Genomic DNA, 20903 nt, shown 5'->3' with positions numbered 1-20903 from the left:
TAGCAAAAGGGACTGCAGATTATACAGAACAGTGTGGTCAGAGCTGTGGTAAGTCTTATCAGAAGAGCGCATGTGTCCAAAGCCGGAAAAAAGCTGCATTGGCTGCCGATAGAGGTGAGAATCGCTTTTCGCCTACTGTCTTTCACTTACAACTGCCTCTCAGGCAAGAGCCCCTCTTGCCTTTCAGAAAGTCTAAGAAAAAACCCTGAGATTAGGTCCTTGACATCTAACAAGGCCAATCTCGTTGTGGTGCCCAGGACTAAGCTGACCATGGTCAGTAAAGGCACATTTTTTGCAGCAGCTCCTATAGCTTGGAACTTGATCCCACCAGATCTCAGTAAGATCGAAACGGAAGAACTGTTGAAACGGTGCTTGAAGACTTCATGTTCAGATAATGTGTATCTGAAGACAGTATTGTTGTTACTGATGGGTGGTCACCTCAGTTATGTCTTGTCCACGTGTTGGTTTTTTTGCGCCCTTATCTCTTCGGCCCACTGGTGTGCGATACAAATGTATGAACTAAACTAAACTTTCCTCTTCTCTGTCTGCGTCTCTTGACACCTTATATCCGATATCTCAGTTTTGACGTACTCCTAAGCCCCATCAGCCTTGGCTCACCCCCCAGCTTCACTTCCTACAGTGTGATCTTCGCTGTGCTGAACAACGCTGACAAAGGTCTTTCGCTGCTTCTGACTCTGTGACCCTCGCTTCTCTTCACTCTGCTTTTGATACTGCCCATCTCTCTGCCAAACAATCTCACTATTCTGACCTCCTTTATTCTTACTCGTCTCATCATTGTCATTCCTTCCAATCTTTGTCTCGAATTCTCTCCCCCCTTCTCCTGGTCCTGCTCTCCCCTCATCCATTTCTGCTGGCGACCTGGACTTGTACTTCTCTTCTAAGATCACTCTCCTCTAAAATGCTATTTCACTTTCTCTATCCTCCTGATCTTCTCTTCTTTGTCCCTACCTTTGGCTTCACTCTCGTCCTTTATACCTCTTTCAGACACTGACATTGCTTCTTTGCTGGCTAAGGCACATCCCACTTCTGCCCCTACCGATCTTCTTCCATCTGCTCTTATTCTAAAAGTCTATCCTCTTCTTCTTCCCTTTCTTACTACTGTGGTTTAACCCCTCTCTCTTGACCTCAGCCTTTCCTCATCCATTTAAGCATTTTACTATTCTCCCTGCCTGAACCTTTCTGTTCCATCTAACTATCATCCCATATCGACTCCTCCCTGTATTTCTAAACTCATGGAGCGTGCTGCCTACTCTCAAATTACATTCTTTGTTACCTCCAATTCATTGCTTCCTCATTTCCAATCTGGCTTTCGCTCTCATCATTCTACTGAGACTTCTCTACTTTCAGTATGTAACTCCCTTCTTTCTGGTTGGTATGCTAAACACTCGATACTTGTAATTCTTCTTTATTTATCAGCAGCTTTTGATACTGTTGATCACTCTCTTCTACGTTCCCTCTCTTTCTTCTTTGGGCTTTTCCGGTTCTGTACTTAATTGGTTTAAATCCTACCTCTCTAATTCCATTTACTCAGTCTCCTGGGCAGGCAATGTCTCTCCAATCATTCCTCTTCTTCACAGTGTTCCTCAAGGTTCTGTCTGGGCTGCGGTATCTTCTCCCTCTACACTTGCCCTCTTGCTGCTATTATCTCTTCTTTTGGACTATTCCACCATTTCTATGCAGACGGCCCCTGGCTTTTTCTATCCTTTTTTTCCTTCTATTTTGAGATTCATGCTACCATTTCATCATGTTTACTGGCCATTCAATCATTGATGACCAACCATGACCTTGTGTTAAACTCCCGCAAAACTGAGGTACTTTTCTTTCCTACAACTTCTATCCCCCTCTCCGTCCAGCCTCTATTTCCTTTCTTTCCTCTGTTCTACCTATCTCATCTACTGCTAGCAATCTTGTAGCATACTTGGATACCGCCCTTTCCTTCACTCACCATATCTCCTCTATTTCTCGCTCCTGTAGAACTCAACTTTTGAAAAACCTTAAAGCTAGACCCTTTACCTCCTTCCATGCCACTAAACTCTTAATCTCTTCTCTCATCTTCTCACATTTCTTCTACTGCTTCTCCTTGCTTTTTGGCCTCCCTGTCTCCTGCTTCAGTCCTCTTAAATCTGTCTACAACTAGTCAATCCGTCTCTTATATTCCCTGTCACCTCATGACTCTATTTCTCCTGCTCTTTCTCCACTGTGCTAGATTCCATTTCACTCTCTGCTTAAGTTCAATTTTCTCTGCTTGGTTTTTTAAATCTCTTTATAATCTCTCCCCCCCTGATCTCGCTTCACTTATATCTTTCTTTTCTCCTACTTATTCTCTCCAGTCACAGTCACTTTTCCTTCTTTCTGTTCCTCGCCCTCCCTGTGCTCAGTCCCACTTATGTTCCTTTGCTCTCCTAGCCCCACACCACTGGAATGCGCTCCCATTGGCTCTTCGCTTTCTCCCCTCCTATTGTCTTTTTCAAACCCACCTCAAAGACTACCTCTAATCCTCTTAATGTTCATTTTGTTTTCATCCATGTTGACACGTGATGACCCGTTTTAATTCTGTTCAGCACTTTGCCGTAAAGCGCTATGCAGAATAAATACAAGTAAATTACTTGAAGAAGTACAAGTCTGACAAAGTTAATGTAGAAGAGGTAAGTGTTGAAGAGGTTTTCTAGGTGAATTAAAGGGGGGAGAAAGGCAGTAGCCATGATGCTTCCGCCTGATCCTAGCCTATTAGGAAAACAACATGAAACTGCAGAAAACCTCCCTCACCTGGAGTTTAGGAGGAGGAGGGTCTAACAGAAAACCAGGACGAAAGTGCCAGCCAAATGGAGTTCCTATTGTCTTAATCAGCCTATTATCCATAGTTATAAAAGGCAGCCAGGTTTCACTAAGACACTGTTCCCAGGAGAAGCTATGCAGAGAGGGTGTGAAGAGCCGATCAGAAGAGAGGATGAAGACTTCAGAAGAAGAGAAAGGAAAAGTTTGGAGTTTGAGAAGGAAAAGCAAGATCAGGAGAAAGAAGGAAAGAGAGGTCCAAAGTAGAGAACCACCACTGGCCAAGCCAACAGGACCAATGTGCAGGAGTGAGGGAGCCAAGTGGCAGGTGTCGATACCAGTCGAGCCAGAGGTGAAAGAAGGTGGGTCACAGGTGCAAAGCAAAGGGCAAGAATAGTAGACCTGGACACAAAAGGCTGCTAGGACCCCCAGCCTGAGGACCCAGAGACCCACACAGGGGTAGAGACAGGGACCAGGAGGGGGTTGGCTCCAGTGGTCCTGTACAAAGGCAGAGTGTCTACTGAGAACACAGGCACGGAAGATGGTAGGAGCCAAATAGAGCAACCAGTGATGCTGGTGAGCAAGTTATGGTAACAATATCCCCTAAAATTAGTAGCACATGCAGGACACTATATACCCAAAACTAGGAAAAGTAGATATAGAGAAATATGATGAGTTTGGGACAATGGGCCAAGGAGCAGACCACTGACTACAAGGCCCTAGAGCTGGTACCCAGGAGGGATGAGAGAAGAAAATCCTATGCAGACCAACACAGGGGGGGTTGGCCACCCAAAGTGTCCCCGACAGGAACAGCCAAGCCAAGAGGAACCGCTAGGGAAGCAGGGAGAACTACACACCTGCTCATTCCACAAGTTGCACCAGGTAGACAGCCAAGCCCAGGAGACCCCTCTGGTAAGATCAGAAACTATGCACCTGCCCATTCCAGGCCTTTTAGTATGCGCGGGGTGCAACAACCACAGGAGGCCATCTGTAATTCCAGGAGGTTTTGCGACTAAGACTGACACCAAAGTATGACTGGAATCTTAGAGGCTTAGACCAGAGCTGTAGTTGTATGATCTAGATGTTATAACTCCAGCAGACTGTCAGTGTCTTCACTGGACTTTGGGAACCTTGCTTTCTAGAGTAGGGCCTAGTAGAACAGAAGCCACCTTGCATTGTTTAACCCATATGTACACTGTGTTGATTACAGAACACTGTTGATTACAGAAAGCTCCATTCTTATGTTGTGTAAAGAAATCACTGGTTCTCATATGAGTTCCCCCATTCTGCCCTTTAGCTTCAAAAGGGAGGGAAAGATCCCAGGGCTCCGAGCAAGTCAGACATCAGGAGACAGAGACAGGCCAACCAGGTCACTAGTTTGTAGGATTCCAGGTGTGCTCTTTTCTGTCGGGGTGTCCAGGCATGCAGTGCACCTACAGAGGGAACCATAAACAGCAGACTGTGGGGTGGAGGGAGACTTTATATTGTTGTATGTTCCTATCCTCCCTCTTTGTGATTACAGACTAAACCAGTAAACACCAAATGTCAGTTTCAACTATGGCACAGAAATGTGCATTGTCATTGTTTCACAATGCCCCAATAACATACTCATTGCCATTTTCCATAAAGCCTAAGTACAAATTGCAAGTGGTCAACAAATATTGCCAGTTTTCACAATTACCTATTAATACAGTTACTGCCCATGCCACACAGTGTTCTGGTTGTAAATGTCAATGATTGCCCAGTAGACACAGTTTGCCTGTTTCCACTTACACGCACACACAAATGCTGACAGTCACGGACAGACAAGCATGCACATAAACCTGCAGGCACATGAACAAAGGCACAGACGATGGGCACAAACATTGGAATACAACTGGATACACAGGCACACACACAAGCACAAAAACAAAGGCCCACACAGTTAGTGGTTGGGAAGGCCCTGAGGAGGACTAGGTCTTGGAAGTTGGTGGCACAGCATCTGCAGTCACATGAGCCAACCAGCTCCACCCCACCTCCACAGTCCTGACCCAGAGCCTTTAGTATGTTTGCTTACACATATAAGATCTGGATGTGGGCCTTCCTCCAACAAGTGGCTAAATTGTAGTTCCTGTTTGTTTAGGTCAGTGCCATCACGAGGAGTGCAATTCAGCCCAAAAAAACAATATCTCAAGAGACTCATTTTACAAGCCCTACACATGGCCCTTATTATTGTTGACACCTCAATAGGCAACTGACCACTGTTGTACGGTGGTATTTCACTTAATAGGCCATGTGGTGGGCCTGATTGTCCTTGTGAGTGCAGGAAGCACTGGACTCCTAAAAGAGTGGGGCCAAGGGCTTTGAGCCCTGCTTCCTTCTTTTAATGGTCCTGCTATTATATTGTGGCTATAACACACTACCATGACATCCGTGGAGCAATACAAAAAAGAGAAATGCACGTCAGAATGGAAAGATTGGCCAAAAGAAATCAGTGGTCAGGGGTGTTAATACAATCCATAAATCGAGCTTATTTGCCGTGGCTCCCTAAAGAGGGTAGATAAGAAAACCACTTGGTCTGAAGACTGATAGGAAACACTTTGCCAAAATACAAAGAAGCTCTTCATCGATAAAACAAACAAATTAGCAAGGAATTGCTTCTCACACATAAATAGCACAGGAAACAAACCAGTCCATTAGTATTAATAGCATCATTTAAAAACGTATATGTTTTCCTTACCAATAAGGATGAAAGCAATTGCGATAACGAAGGTGAGTATATAACCCCGGATGGGCTCATTGTTCTTCCCGTACCCTTTGCCGAAGAACCCGATCAGAGGGTATAGGTTATCCTTGCACAGGCACTGTAAAGGGAAGGTAGACTTTACAAACCTGCTCAACTACAACAGTTGAATATTATTTACATGTACAGTTGATATGCGCAATTGCCAAGCAACACTGCTTGCTGTCCGTGCAGGAGTGAAATTGAAAATGGTCTCTGTGGCCAAATATACCAATAAGATACACTTGTCCATTATGATGTCATGCCTAACCATATTCTATAACTGAAGGGAATGTAAGTAATACGGATTGTATGTTGTCTAATCGAACGTGCATTTCCTACAATTGTTTTGTTTCACCTCACTGCGGTCTGTCCCTTGTGCTGCACTGCAACGTCATCTTTTGTTACCAGTGCCGGTGGCTCTCGGCAGAAATTCCCCACTGTGGTACTTCCATGAGTAAATTAGATGAGATGACACCACCATTCCTCTTTTCAACCATCTCCTGCTACACTCTTAACCTCCCCTCCACTTGTAATCTATGCACCTCCTGGTTTTCCGGTTAGACCGCCTTCAGGTTTTGTCTGCTTCCCTCATATCATCCATGCATGTTAATGCGCTCTGCTGGTGCAGAGGTCCATCACATCCCAAGACAGTACGACCAAGAATGAACGCACACCCTAACACCCTTCTTCCCTCTGGTTGCCTGCGCATGCTGCGTTGGTGCTATGGAACGCTATCCATCAAACCCAAACTGGAAATCTCTGAAAATGGGTTCATAGGGACCATCATGTTAAAATACGTACTGTTGTGTATTTTTCTTTTGCCGTGTCCCATTCCCTTGTTTGCATGACAATCCTGGTGAGTGTATACCACAGTGGTCAAAGTCTTCGAAAAGAAGTAGTGGAACTATGTTCCCTGCTGGCCTGCCCTGGCCCCCCCAGATCCGCCCCGCCATGCCTCCTCCGCAATCGAAACCTGTGGTATTTTGATGAGAGCTTCTGCCAGCCAACGTAATCAATAACTGGAAGTTCTGATCTGCAGCTACTCAAGGCATCTAAGATACTCTGGAGGAAACGTGCCTATTGATCGTTACCGCGGGTGGTGGTGCAAAGCCGGTGTGAAGCCGGTGTTGGCAGCGTTCTTTTAGGACATGGGCCCTTTGACGCTGTACCTGCTGGGCCTAGTATGCTGTTTTTCGACCAGCAGTAACTCAGCGCCCTGTGTTGTGGGTGGGTGAAGTGTGCGTAGGACTTTGTGTCTTCGCAGACTTCGATGTTTTCAGTGGCCACTGCTTGACTGTTTGGAGCTTAAAGGCACACAGAGCAAGGGGGGCGGATTCGGACTATGGCCGCTGCTTTAATCAGTCAGGTGTTCTTTGCTCCCGTGGCCATATATATATACCTATTACTTTTAGATATGAAGAGTTTGCTAGGCATTTATCGCCTGAAAAGGAATAACGAATGTGTTCAGTTTTATTTTATCGTAGCATCACATTGTCATTCGTCTATTTTAATTTTTAATTCTATTTTAACATTTTTTTTATATGACTGATATTATTAGATAGTAAACCGCTATCATTGAATCATATCAAAAGGAAAGCTGTCTCTTCTATGTCCCCCAAAGACAGACAAAATAAAATACAGAATATTCCAACCGATAAAAGTTAATACCCTCATTTCGGAGATTAAGAGATTATTATATGATATAGATTGTCAAGAAGTAAAAAAAAAAGCCTGTGTTGGCCCCAATTGTGTTATAAAGGATGTAGATTTTGAGTTAATAAAGGCTCTCTCAGAACCCCCCCCCATGCCTACTGCCATAAATACAAGTCTGCCACCTTCTTGAGGCCCCCAAAGGACCCCTCTTCTACCATTTGAAGTAGGAAAAAGCTTGGGACAGGAGGGAAAAACTATCTTTTACCCGTTAACAAGTGTAGGGGGTGGATGTCACAGCATTCAATATTGTAGAGGTCCATCCATGTAAGGGGTCTGCAGACTTCATTGTAGCAGCACAAGCCTCCGCACACTCAGCACAATTAACTGAAAGCACCCATGAGGAGGGAGAGGGTGAAGGTAGCAGCGGGCGAGCTTGCAAGAGGTGGTTATGTTCGATCCTCTTATACCACTGACTAATAGCTTCACCCCCCTTGATAATCTGAGCTCAGTTAATAACTGCCCAAAAAAGGATCTGGAGAAGGGTATTAAAAGGAAAACTGCACTTGGGATTAAGGCCACTAAACCTACCAATAATAAGCGTACATGTAGACCTCAAAATGTTGTTAACAGAAGAACAAATAATATGGTAGAACCAAATAATTTGGTCAACCAGATATCCCACCATTAGGCCACTTGCAACAAACGGGAACCAATGCTAAAGAATTATTTGATTAAATAAAAAATGTGATTACAAATAAAATTGGCATCTGCTTGCAGGAATTGATTAATGAGATTAGGTCACTTAAAAAGAGAATTGATGCACTGTCCCCTAAAGCTGAGTAACTCCACAACTTTAGGCCCCTAAACTCAGATCAGATTGAAGGAACTGGGAATGCTCTGCTGGGGAGGGGAAAATAAGTACTAGTGCCCTAGGCACTTCAGCAAGGGGCATGCTAACAGGTAGTTATCGCCCCAATTTACCACGCATGCAGTGAATAGTAATTCAGCGCCATATTTATTTACAAGAGTCCAGGCATTGCACCCCTTGACCAAACCAAAAATTGTTATCGCCAACAGTAATTTAGTGTCACTTTTATCTACCAGAGGCCTCTTGGACTAAACCAATAATAGCAACAATCAACCAGTTCAAGGACAATAATCCTCCCCTTCTTGAAGGCAAAAAGTCAATAGAGGTCATTCGGATGCATGATGGCATAGCCCCCTCCGTTACAATGTTTAATATTCAGAGATTGGCCCAAAGCACCTTTGAAGACCAAGAATCTTTCAAAATCAAATGTATCCATTGGATTTAATATGTTAAAGGTTGCCTGTCCATTATCAGAGCAGGCATTGTGAATTGTAACCGGCTACAATTGAGCAATTGCCTGTATGATTGTATACATTTTTTTTCCAGACTTGGGATCTGGCGGATGGACTTTTCAACAAACCAACAGACAGAAATGCTATGCTACACTATACAAGCTTTCATCTAAGACACGTGAGAGACAACCTCCCCTTGGGACAATTTCTCTGCCTAAAGAGGAACAGCACTAAGAAAGCCGATTTTAAAACAGAGGCCTATAAGATGAAAAAATGCTTGTGCCTAACAGGGTACCCAGATGAAGTTAAAGAAAAAGCATTCGAAAGGGCAAATAATAACCACAGAGATGCCTTATTGGAATATAAGGACCGGGCTGTTGACAAAGAAAAAAACAACAAACTAGTGTTTGTGAACACTTTCAGTCACAACTCTAATGCAATAAGATAATATCCAAAAATTGGAATATCTTGGAAAAGAGCCCACAGCCTGTACCGAGACCATGATAGCGTTCAGGAAAAGCACAAATTTGAAGGACCACATGACACGCAATGACATCAGTCTGAGACCGACAAAACAAATGACGCTGCCTCAACAATGGGGTATGCTGGAGATTATCAGGCATTACCCTTGTGGACAATGTACGTACTGCCGGTATACCTTTAAGAGCACAGAGATCGATATTGGTTTGAATTCGCCTAGGAAACAAACACAACACACAAATTGTAACTCGTCCATGGTTGTATACGTTATTTGGTGCCAATGTAAGAAAATCTATATCGGTAAAACCAATAGGAAGATCAAAGTGAGGATAGGTGAACATAAGAGCTGCATCAAAAATCGGACACCCAATGCACCAATGGTTGATCATTGGATCGATAAACTACATCAACCTGACGATGTTAAATGGTCCATTATGTATAAATGGAATTCCAGCATGGACAGCAATAGAGATAAAACCATGCTCCTGAAAAAATAACAGCAGTTGATATTCTTGACCAAAAGTGTGCAGAAAGGTCTCAATGACAAAATTGATTGGTCAATATGAGCTGGGTTACCTTTTTTAACACTTGGCCCATCGAATCAGGAAAGAGCAGCCCTGCATGAACCCGGATTTAAGTCAGCTGTGATACAGTGGGATCTTGATTACCACAGATCCACTGAACAGTAACGAGCACGTTGACAAGCAGAAGGACACGGACAAGGGGTAAGATTCATAACCATGTCTGGTAACAAGCGTGGTTTGTCTCTTTTCCATTGAGACTAACCAAGGGTCTCAAGTCACCCCTATCTTCCCTAATGTAGGCAGCCTTCGGTTATGGTGGGAAGGACATTCCGCACTGCTGTCTTGTAGCCGGATGCAATCCCTCAGCATTATATTAACGTGGAAGCCAGCAGGTACCTAGTGGAGTTAACGCCCTTTCGAACACAGCAGTGGCTATTTTCAAATGCAGGTTCCCTCTTAAAGGTTAATTGTAGGAGACATGCTGATTTTGACGGCAGCTAGCACACTCAAGCAATGTGTTGTAATATATGTTGTTTATTTTCCGGTGTGCCTCTCTCACTTTACCACAGAGGTTTAAACTGTTTCCAAGCAAGTTCTAAACATGCTGAACGAACGGTCACGTTAGAACGTTACAGTCCGAGTTATGGAAAGATGTATCTCAATGACGAGTTCCTAATGTGAAAACAAGGCTTTACGGCACTCATGAGGGGAAGCCTCTTTGCTAACATGCACGGAGTGCAGCTGCTGAAATAGATCCTTATAGAATGTAAGAGGCTTGAATAGACTGCCAAAGGACTTTCTGTAATCTGCTCCTGTTGCTCTATCTCTTATAGCGTTCATAAGATTCAGTAGTTGGTAGATGCTGCACCAAGGACGAGATACCCGCCGGTATAGATTGGTAAGTCGCTTCCCACACTTTTGGCTAATTTGGGAGCGGCCCGCTTGATGTCAGATTCCATGTGGTGCAAAGTCCAGGTTAAATTTGGTTTCCTCCAGTTGTATTGTAACGAGTAACTCCACCGTAGAGCATGTTATACGCTCAATATCACCTGTTGATCCCAGAACCCTGTTGGTGGCTTTTAGCTAGTGGTGTAAATTAAATACACAGTCACAACTCAGATAAGTTGGTGACTTTAGAAGTAATTATTCCATGAAATGGTAATTTGACACCAATGTCTATTCTGTTCCAGGGGGAGGTTCAGTATCCTGGCCAGTACAAGATGACATTCTTGAAAATAAGAATCAATAGTCCAGTAAAATCCGCCCATCAGTACTAAACCAACCAAAAATGGTTTTTGGTTCTTTCTTTTAGAGTGTAAACAGTGTTTTGTGTGTAGACAGGTAGCCCCTGAAGAATTTCTGGGATTGATTGAGCAATTAAGGAATAGGAAAGAAACCTCTTGGGATATTGTATTTGTGAAGAACTTGTGTGAATGGTACATGATGAGTATGAATGGTGTGCTTGATGTGAGTTTTATATGACAAATCTTTTGCACAGCACCAGACACTTTATTGAGAGTAGTGGAAATTTGCAATCTGTAAGCTTCCAATGCACACACTGTCTGCTTTTTTTGCACTGTTTAAACTCCTTTTAATTGCATTGTTATTAATAAAATATGTAAGAAATTATTTTTGTAATATGCGGTGTTAAGACTGTTCTGTTATCTTGGCCTGTGTTTGTGTCAGCAGAACCTTCCTTGAAACAGGTTTTGTTTGCCCCTAAGCATTTTTTTGTTTTGTGACTAAGGTTAATCAACCTATCAAAGGGATTGCTTGGGGGTGCTGTACCCATCATGCCTCTTGGAGTTGTTCTTGCCCCAGACATACCCACCAGCAGTCTTATCAATAACGATTCGATTGTCCGCACCCAGTGGGAATTGTTTCAGGGATACCGCCAGGTCATGGAAAGGTTTTGGTGATCCTCCTAGTGAACCCGGTATCTTTTCCCTAGTCAGTGCTCAACTGGATTCTGGGAAAGTAAAAGAGACAGATCCTGAACAGGAGGCACCTTGATGCACCTGGTTAGATCGATTTTGTAAGGGGTTTCCAATTAATTGTATTGCAGAAAACATGGGCCATTGAGCAGGTTAACCTGCAGGGTATCAATCTTTTCAGATTCCAACCAAGAAAGGGACCAAAGGGAATCCCACTGGTGGTTTCATAATTTGGGTGGAATCGATTTTAAACTGGCAAGTAGCTATAAGACCCACTGGTCTGGAAGATATGCAACATCTGGTTGTGCACACTTCTGGGGGGAACATATCCTCTTGTTTAATGTGTATAATAGGCCAACGTTGTCTCAAGGGCTGGTATAAAAGAAAGAATTCAGGATTTGATTGGTTCTGGGGGACGTCTGATCAGCAGAATACCCCTATATTGCTGGGGGTGGGGGGGATTTAACTTACATCTAGAGTCCATCAGCGAACTGGATGGCCTGTGGAAGGACCAAGATATTGTGTGGGATATCCCAACCCTGGTGGATACTAAGCCGAAGAGGGTACATCGTCATGCGATTGACACGGGCCGTATTATGTATAGTCTGGAATTAAGGGCCTGTAATGGCTGTTTGCCAAAGGACCACCCCACCAGTGCAACCTATGTTGGTGCCAACAACATCTCTACGATGGATTATATTTTGGTCATGGACAAATATTGAAGCAGAGTGAGCTATAGATAATAGATAATATATACTTCACATATCACACTGAGATTTGACAGGGGTACCCATCCATATACCCTGCCCTTCACAAGGGTAGAGGCTATTATGGTGACTGGGCATGCCTGTAAAACTGTTAAATAGTACAGGGTTATGGAACAGGATTTGAAGCCTACAATTTATGATGCTGTCCTGGATAATTTAGGAGAAATCTGCAGAGAAGGGGAATCTCACATTGAGAGTTTTAAAGAGTATGGGAAAATTATAGATAATCTGCTACCTCACATAACCAGCGTAGCATCTAAAGTTAAAAGGAACACTTTGACCAGTGTCAGCTGGTATGATGAGGATTGCAGAGTAGCGAAGAAACGGATAGTGACCTGCTTAGCAGTGGGCTCCATTGTGAATAAGGTACTTCTCCATCTGTTCAAATGTAACTATAAAAAGTTGATAGCAGAGAAAAAGAAAGCACATGCTAAGTTAAAGTGGACACGACTAATGCAAGTCGTTGAAGAGGGCGATTTTGTAACCTATTGGAAAATGGTCTCAGGGGAAGAAGTGAACAGAGATATAACGTTTCAATGTTGCATTCCTGCTGACTCCTGGAAGAACCACTTTAATGGTCTATATTTGGCTCCCCCAGTAATTTGGCTAGTCAAATATACACAGTCGAACAGAGTACTGAGGAGATCCCTCTGGTGGGTGACTTTCAGCTTGATGTGGAGGAAGTATTCAAGGCTGTATGTTCACAAAAAAGTGGAAAGGCTTCTGGACCGGATAGGTTCCCAATTGATCTTTATAAAGACGAGATATGTATTTGGGGACCAGTCTTTTGTAAACGTTTTAATGCAGTTATTAAGCTAAATTAAGTACCTAGTCCCTGGTAACATGCTGTAATAGTCCCCATTTGCAAAAAGGGGTCAGTGGGGCAGGGACTCACCCGCTAATTAAAGGCCTATTTCACTTTTGTATAGTGCAGGGAAGATTTTTGGTAAGGTTATTTTAGTCCACCTTCAAGCCGGATTTGATGAAAACAGAAATATTAGTAATCTCCAGGCGGGATTTAAAAAAAACCCCAAAAAGTATGGTGGATCAAGGTTTTCAACTTTGTTGTTGGTCCAGAAATACACTATTCTAGAATCCCCAAAAATGTGCATTAAAAAAAACGAAAAACAAAGATGGATTTCTTTTCATTCAACTGGGTGTGTGACCCCCTGGACATGAGGCTGAAGCCCCAAGGTGGTCGCACCCCACAGGTTGAATACTGCTGTTTTATGCGGATGACTCAGTACTTTTGTCCACTACCCCCTGGGGATTAAAAACCTCCCTGGCTGTTGTTTTGAAGAAATGTGGAAACCTTGATCTTAGTCTGAATGTTGGAAAGATGATGGCCATGGTCTTCAAACCCCAGTTTGCTAAACACTGTAAACTAGATATTGTAGTTGCTGAACGAACATTGGAACAAGTTCCATTATATGACCATCTAGGAACTAGATTCCGTGAGAATGGCCACTGGACTGCTCAAGTAGAAAAAGTCTGCACTACTTTGGGGAAATACGGTGGATCAACCAGAACATTCTTCAATAGGCATGGGAGAGGTGCTATTTCCCCAGCTATTGAGCAATATTGAAAACAAGCCATTCCAGTGTCTCTCTACGGCACAGAACTCTGGGGCTATGTCAACATTACGAGCTTAGAAAGGGAAGAAAATACGTTTCTGAAACATCTTTTACAGATTCCCCAGGCTCCCCAAATGTAGTATTACACCTTGAGCTCAGTGTGTGTCCTGCTGGAGAACAAGCCTCCCTTAACCCAGTGCTATACAGGGGAGGTTCTGGAGTACCACAGGCTTGGCGAAATATCGAGATGCACTGAATCACCTTTTGAGCTCAGATGGGGAAAAAGTCTCCCATTGGAGACACATGTTAAAACAATCCTGCTCACTCTGAATGAGGTTGGGTTGTGGGAGGAAGCATATAGTGCAGATAAAGCAGCTTTGAGTAGAATTAAGAAAGCAGCAATTGCCCTGGCCAGGAAAAAAATGGAAGAAGTGGCCAGCAAGCATGAACTAGGCCTAGAATGCTTTCGATGTAAATTTGAGTTTGGCTTGGAAGGATACTTTGATTACAAAGGTCCATTTTATGCCAAAGCTCTGTATGTCAGCTTTAGACTTGGGACATTGCATGTAGCCTCTTTCACATAACCTTGGGGATTGGATGGGACAGGCATTTGTCCTTTATGTGGAACGGGTGAGGAAGCAGTCATTAATTTTTCTTTATATGCATTATGCCTAGACCCCTGAGAATTTGTATTTGAGACCTTTGCTCAGGGGGGCAGGGACTCTCTCAACCTCTAAAGCCCTGGAGCTATGTAAGTGGAGCACAGACCCTCATATAGTGAACTGTGTATAACTGTGCGTTATATTCATTAGGCCTGGTCACACAGACAAAAAATAACCAAAAATGGTGATTATGACAACAATGTAGAAAGCACATAGAGAGAAATTTGACATGGAAAATCTGTATTAATTATGGCCATGTACTATAGCAGAGCTGTGAGTATACTCTCCCTGTTTGAAATGTTAGGAAGTTTTATGTATTGTATCTTTATTGCACATTGCACTTTAGTCATTTTTATGAGATTATTAATTGTGTTTACTATGATGTAATATTGTGATTGTTTTTATAAACATTATGGTTTTAATGCCGAATAAAGTTATTAGTGACTGACCAGTATAGCACACGAATCTAGGCCACATCCCCTCTGCACGGAAACACAAGCAACCTCAGATATGTTTCTGCCTTGTTTTGTCCCATCAGAAACGTGCAGCTGGACCCTGTGGCACAATGAACAAAGAACCCATGTCTGGGCATACCCTCTCTCACACAAGAAGAATGTGCTGGGATTAAGGTTTTGAATGTATCTTAACCACTAATAGTGCTCTTCACAGCCTTCCACACCAACATGTTTTAGCCCACGTGCACCATTGCAGAAGGGTGTGAGCCATATGTATCCCTAGACATGTCTTGGCTTGAGAAGTAGGGTAAGGTGGGAAACCAAGCTTGTTCTATGTTATTGGAAGACGGTCAATGATGGGATCTGTTAATCCATAATGGCTAAAAGGAAAAAAGAGGGTACATGTCTTAGCATGGATGCTGAACTGCTCATACTGGTGACAGCAACAGACTGATTTGTATATGGATGGTCACTTTACGTAATGCTGCAGTTGGGCTAAAAACAGTGGTGGGGAAGTTTGCATGGGGTGAGCGCTTAACTTGGTGAGCTATTTTACAGGATTATTTAGAATTATGATATACAAAGAAGCATTTTTTAAGGAACTTCTCGCTGACAGACATCAATGTTATCCTTGGGGATGACATAGAGCATCTGGAGGACTACTTGAGCAAGATGAACTACTGGCTACTTCTCAGTGCTAAAGAAATAAGGTGTGTTGTTGCCTTGCTATCACCTGTACATATCCACACAGTACACTTGATGAATGAGTGAGTCTTTTACCAAGGTAAGAAGTCATGCAATTTACAGTTGATGCTGATACTACTATGTGCTATGTTGGGGTGGTCAGGAAAGGTCCCACCGGGATAGAGGGGTTCACATTTAAGCACGCCATATTTGTGACTAGGGGTGTGGCGAAGTTGGCATGGTGCAGCAATTTTATATGTATCCAGAGTAGTTAAGGTGAATGGGATATGTGTTACTTTAATTGTTTAAATTGATACATTTTAGATTTGTATGCACACAGCAAGACAAATGTCAAAATCACCAGTGAAATATAAACACAATCTACATATGGTGTGCTACGAAGTGCCTAGAAGCTGGACAATAAGAACTTCATAATGTGCACTTGAGGAAGGGGAATCATCATGGAAAATCTACTGTGAAGAAGACACATCAGTTATTAAACGTGCATGCACACTGGGATACATACATAGGGAATTTACAAATCTACATGTAATGTGCTCTTTTTATAAATTGATTAAACTCTGAAGTCAGGGGTACGCAAGGTGAATTTTAAGTGACTGGGAGATTCTAGTAGGGTTACAGGTTGAAGGAGAAGTAATGATTAACCCAGCAGATGGTCAGCCAACAAACCGGCCAGGGTTTTTATAGCCTTGTAGTTTCGCAGAAGGCAGATGTAATCTTTTTAAGTGCATGGGAGCTTGCAGAGGGAATCAGCCATTTGCTTTTGACCAACAATAAACATGGGGTAAAGTGATGCTCAAAGCCAGAGTGACCGATACTCATGGATTTCATTGTATTTTCGTGATGTGCCATGCATGCTGAATTGGTAGTCATTTAGATTAGAATGTCCCGGAGACGCCAGTAAGACAGGATGCATGAGATGGTTATCGTCAGTTCAAAGGAAACCTGTTTATTCTGCCGCTCCTCATGTTGTTTGAAGTATTCGTTCGAACCATGTGCAATTACATTTATGGTTAGGTCTAGGACCAGCTGTGACTTGTAATAGATTATGTTTGTATGTGAATGGGTATCTATGTGATGATGTCATGATCGACCATTGAAAAATCCTAAAAGAGAGTATGTTGTACACATGAGCTGAAGATGGTAGATTGTCGAGATCAATGAGAACGGGGGAATTGGAGAAATATTGGATTTCTTTTGTATAGGTTTTAACCAATCGGATGTGGGGGGGTGTATTGTAATAAAATATATTGGAGTGTTTTTACTGTTGCAAAAATGTATATAATGTGTCAACTTGCGTGGTTCAGCGAGACTCGGTTAGTTTGACTCTACAGCATCATCTGGGCCCTGCCCCGAAGATTGTACAATGAACTTGCTTTACGTATAAATGTGCACTCGCTTCTTAAGTGGGCCTGCTTCGTTTAAGGTGATTAAAAGCCCATCCCCACAGCTATCTGATTTGCAAGGCCTATGCAACACTTCACCAGCACTTACACTCTATAATTCCCTCCATTAAAAAAGGACTAATCAGCTGTTCTTGGCCTGGAGGGGGCACTAGTTCATCAAGTGCCATGCAACTGGGCCTGCCTCCAAAATATCTAAGACACCCCATTAAATACATTAATTTATTATGGCAAGTTCTTTTGATGAGAAACGCATACGATAGAACAACGATATATGGGGAATTCCTGTATCCAGTACCTTACATAGGAGGGAATACAATGAGTGACTGGGCAGTTGATGTTGGGCATAAGAGGATATGTAGGCCATGGACATTCTAAGACACATGTCAGACAGTAGTCTGTGGTGGCTGCATATGAACAAGGTCCTAAGAATAGCGAGGACTAGGGTGAGAGTAGTCACAGAGGGAGTGATGAGGCGTGGGGTCATGAGTGCACTTCCTAGATTTAGATGGTAGAGCGTCAGCACTAAATTATAGGACTGGATGGTAGCAGTGCTTTTGATAAGTGGAGGCAGTGTATTTTAGTGGTGAGGAGCAAGGCTGGAGAAGGAGTGAAGTCGAGAGCATGCACGCGCAGGATGGGCAGGGAACAGAGGGAATACAGAGAGAGTTAGGGCAGAGGTTGTATGAAGGTGAGAAGTAAGTGCTAGTGTTAGCTTGGTAAGTGGGGGCAATCCCATGTCTGGATTTAAAAACAAGCAGTAGGCATTTCAAAGGGGACTCATACAGAGTCAGTCTGCATGGAGGAGGTAATACCCAGTGGAAGACAATTGGAGGAAGTTATGGAGGATGTGTGATGGAGTTCAGTATTTTGTCCAGCAGGGAGAAGGAGTAGAGAGGGAGGATATGAAAGAGACTTGTGCAGTAGTCAAGGTGGCTAAGTACCAGACTTAGTAACTGGGTTTTGGCATAGTAGTAGGTGACGAGAGGGCAGATTTTCATATCCCACCCCCAGTATGTTCTGGGTTGGGGCATCTTCTTAAACATGTGTGCTCAACCTGCAGTAATGTTTTGGGGTAGATTCCAGCCAACAGTCAGCAGAGGAATAAAGCAGTGTATTTCATATTAATGGCCAAAACCAAAGGTATGTAACTTCCTCCATGACACTAGTGTCAATTGGTATTGCAGTGTTAATTGAAGGCACTTTCGATAGATATTTAGGAATATAGGGTATTATATTATCACGGACCATCAAAACATGTGACACTCGAGGTGTTGTTTTAATTATAGTTTAGCCACAAACAGGCATGGGTTGGGAAAAATGCTAATGGGGTTTCTATATATAACAAAACAAAATATTCCTCCTCAGAATTTTCCTAAATGCAAGGTGACAGGATAGGTCAAATTAAATGGTGTTAAGGTTCACATGGGTACAGTGCAAACCAGTATATTCGCTAGAATCACAGTCCTAGGGATGTAGTCACCAGCTGCTTCTTTGCCACTCATATTCTTCAAAGGGATATAGGACCCAGCTCGCAAATCATACTCCAGGCAGGAGGACATTGCCTGGCCCACTTCATCCGGATCCTGGGCTATAGTGAGCAAAGGTCAATGTAAAGGCATATAAAACCCCTCCCACGACTAATGGGTGTACTGCCCTTTGCTTTCCTAAGGGATGTAGTGACATTCTTACTATCAGGAGAATTCATGCCCTTCATAACCTAAGAGTTGTTGGGCCTCATATGAGTTCGGGGGTGTGGTAAAAAGGTGGCAGTAATTCCATTAACACCACTTTCTTTTGGTGGTAACAGAATTATTGATGCTTTTACTGCACCACCGAACTCAGAGTTTGACCTTGAATTGGAAGATCTACAAACATCAGCAGATTTACTGCATGGTATTACCTCTCGCAGTAAATCAACCAACAATCTCCATGAATTCCTATGGACACAGGAAATGGGGAATTACATGTTCAGTTAGAACGGTTTCCATCCTAACGTGTATTGCTGGAATTATAAAATACATCAGGGGATTTTCAAATTCGAAATGGTGAAACATCGAAAATTCTCTAAAATTTTATATTATTGCTTATCTTGTGGAATATGGGGATTTTCTCTCCCTTGTTTTTTTGTATTTAGAAGGCGGCCACCATAATCTATCCCATATCTCTTCATTACATGCCCTCTTCTCTTTCCAATTGTTCCTCCTTTCTGTTACGAACTTCCGCTTCTGTACTTCTACCTGTTATTATCATATCTAAGCATCATTTTAAAAAGCTTGTCCCTAAAGACCTACCAGAGCAAGGCACATTTCAGCTTAACTCTTTCCAGTATCTAGGATGATTATACCATTTAATTCAGCTTAGTTCCAAGCTTTTGCATCTCATTTTGGCAGTAAGGTCAAGGCAAGACTTCAGCAGTCAAACTTTTAACCAAATTATTTAATTCAATAGCGCAGAAATGAATAACCAGAGCATCAGAGCGCTTCACAGTACACATATACAACATAATACAAAATATCGAAAGGCAGTACTAACCAGCAGTTCAATTAAACATTTTTCTATACTAAACATTCATTTCACACACCACTCGCTAAAAGTCTGTTAAAAGCAACCTACACAAATAGTTATATAAAATCCTAAAACATTTTGCAAAAAACCATTTCAAGAGAGCACATATCTACATCCCTACTAATATAAAAGACCTGTGAAATTGATTCTAGAATCAGTGCCAGTCCAGTTTCTTTAAAAATGGAGAAATGTGGCCAAACTTTCGTATCCCACAGACTAACCGGACGGAGACCAATAATAGTCATAATATAATACTAATATCCATATACAGAGCATACAATAATATTTCCCCTCAATTAATCAACACGTTTTGTTTGGAGCTAGACTTATATGCCAATTTATATCTATTTTTGTTCAGTTACTCGCTGATAGATAATAACTGATCTGACACTCTTCTTTTTGGAAAAATTGATAATTTGTCAATGCAACAAGCCTATGTTATTGAAACACAATCAATTTGTGGATTGAGATTCAAAAACCAGAAACACAAGATCATATCAAGAAAGGTTCAGCAATGTAATGACTCTCTTTGAAGCAGTACATGAAATAATATACAAATTGATAATTAAGCTATGATCATTCGATTTTTCTAATTACAGATTATTCCTCCAGGTGAGCAATATGGCTATGGCAAAACACGTGTAGAGGAGCAAATAATACGAGGAGCAAGTTATTCGTATTGATTTTCTTACAATCAAGTTTAGGAATATACATATAAAAATGAGAATCTGCAAACAGTTGCTAAGTGGACAAGATCTTAGACAATGTGTTGGTTGAAGAAAATTCAAACCATGTATACTAAAATAACCATAAAATAAGCAAATAATTACCAGGTTAAATGGAGAATATTGTAATCAAGTGTACAAACAATAATAGCTCCACTATAACAATATATATAATATATATATTTTTAAAACTCTGTGAACTAAAATAAACCAATTTTAATCAACATTAATTGGTACAACAGTTCTCCAGATCTCTTTTTCCTACATTATTCTTAATACTGGGCATATGCAGTATTTTTTGGAGTTCAAACTTGTACAATAATTCATATCTTGGTGTTAGTGCCAAAGGTCAACTTACATCTGCTATATATTTCTTTCAATAAAATAATTAAGCAGAACTAGAACAAGACAAAACTAATAACAGCAACTTCATAGAGAATGACTACCTACCTGAAAGACCTTTGGTGCAGATACAAGGCAGGCTAATGCAGATGAAAGAGTGGCCCCAAAAATCCCAGCTGTGACGAGTGGAGCAAATCCAGACACCATGCTCAGAGTCTACAACAAAGATAAATA

General features: G+C 42.2%; 1 protein-coding gene across 1 annotated transcript in view; it reads right to left on the bottom strand.

The window, feature by feature from the left end:
- Positions 1 to 20903, bottom strand: part of SLC12A3 (solute carrier family 12 member 3) — a 480556-nt gene that overhangs the window by 224694 nt on the left and 234959 nt on the right. The window contains exons 11-12 of the mRNA XM_069640343.1: positions 20778 to 20885; positions 5513 to 5636 (exon numbers count right to left, since the gene is read on the bottom strand). Of these exons, the coding sequence (XP_069496444.1) occupies positions 5513 to 5636; positions 20778 to 20885 (232 nt within the window). The remainder of the gene's footprint in view (positions 1 to 5512; positions 5637 to 20777; positions 20886 to 20903) is intronic.

Source organism: Ambystoma mexicanum, chromosome 1q, assembly GCF_040938575.1.
Source record: "Ambystoma mexicanum isolate Mex_15411 chromosome 1q, UKY_AmexF1_1, whole genome shotgun sequence".
NCBI lineage: Eukaryota > Metazoa > Chordata > Amphibia > Caudata > Ambystomatidae > Ambystoma > Ambystoma mexicanum.
This window is presented reverse-complemented; position numbering and strand designations above follow the sequence as displayed.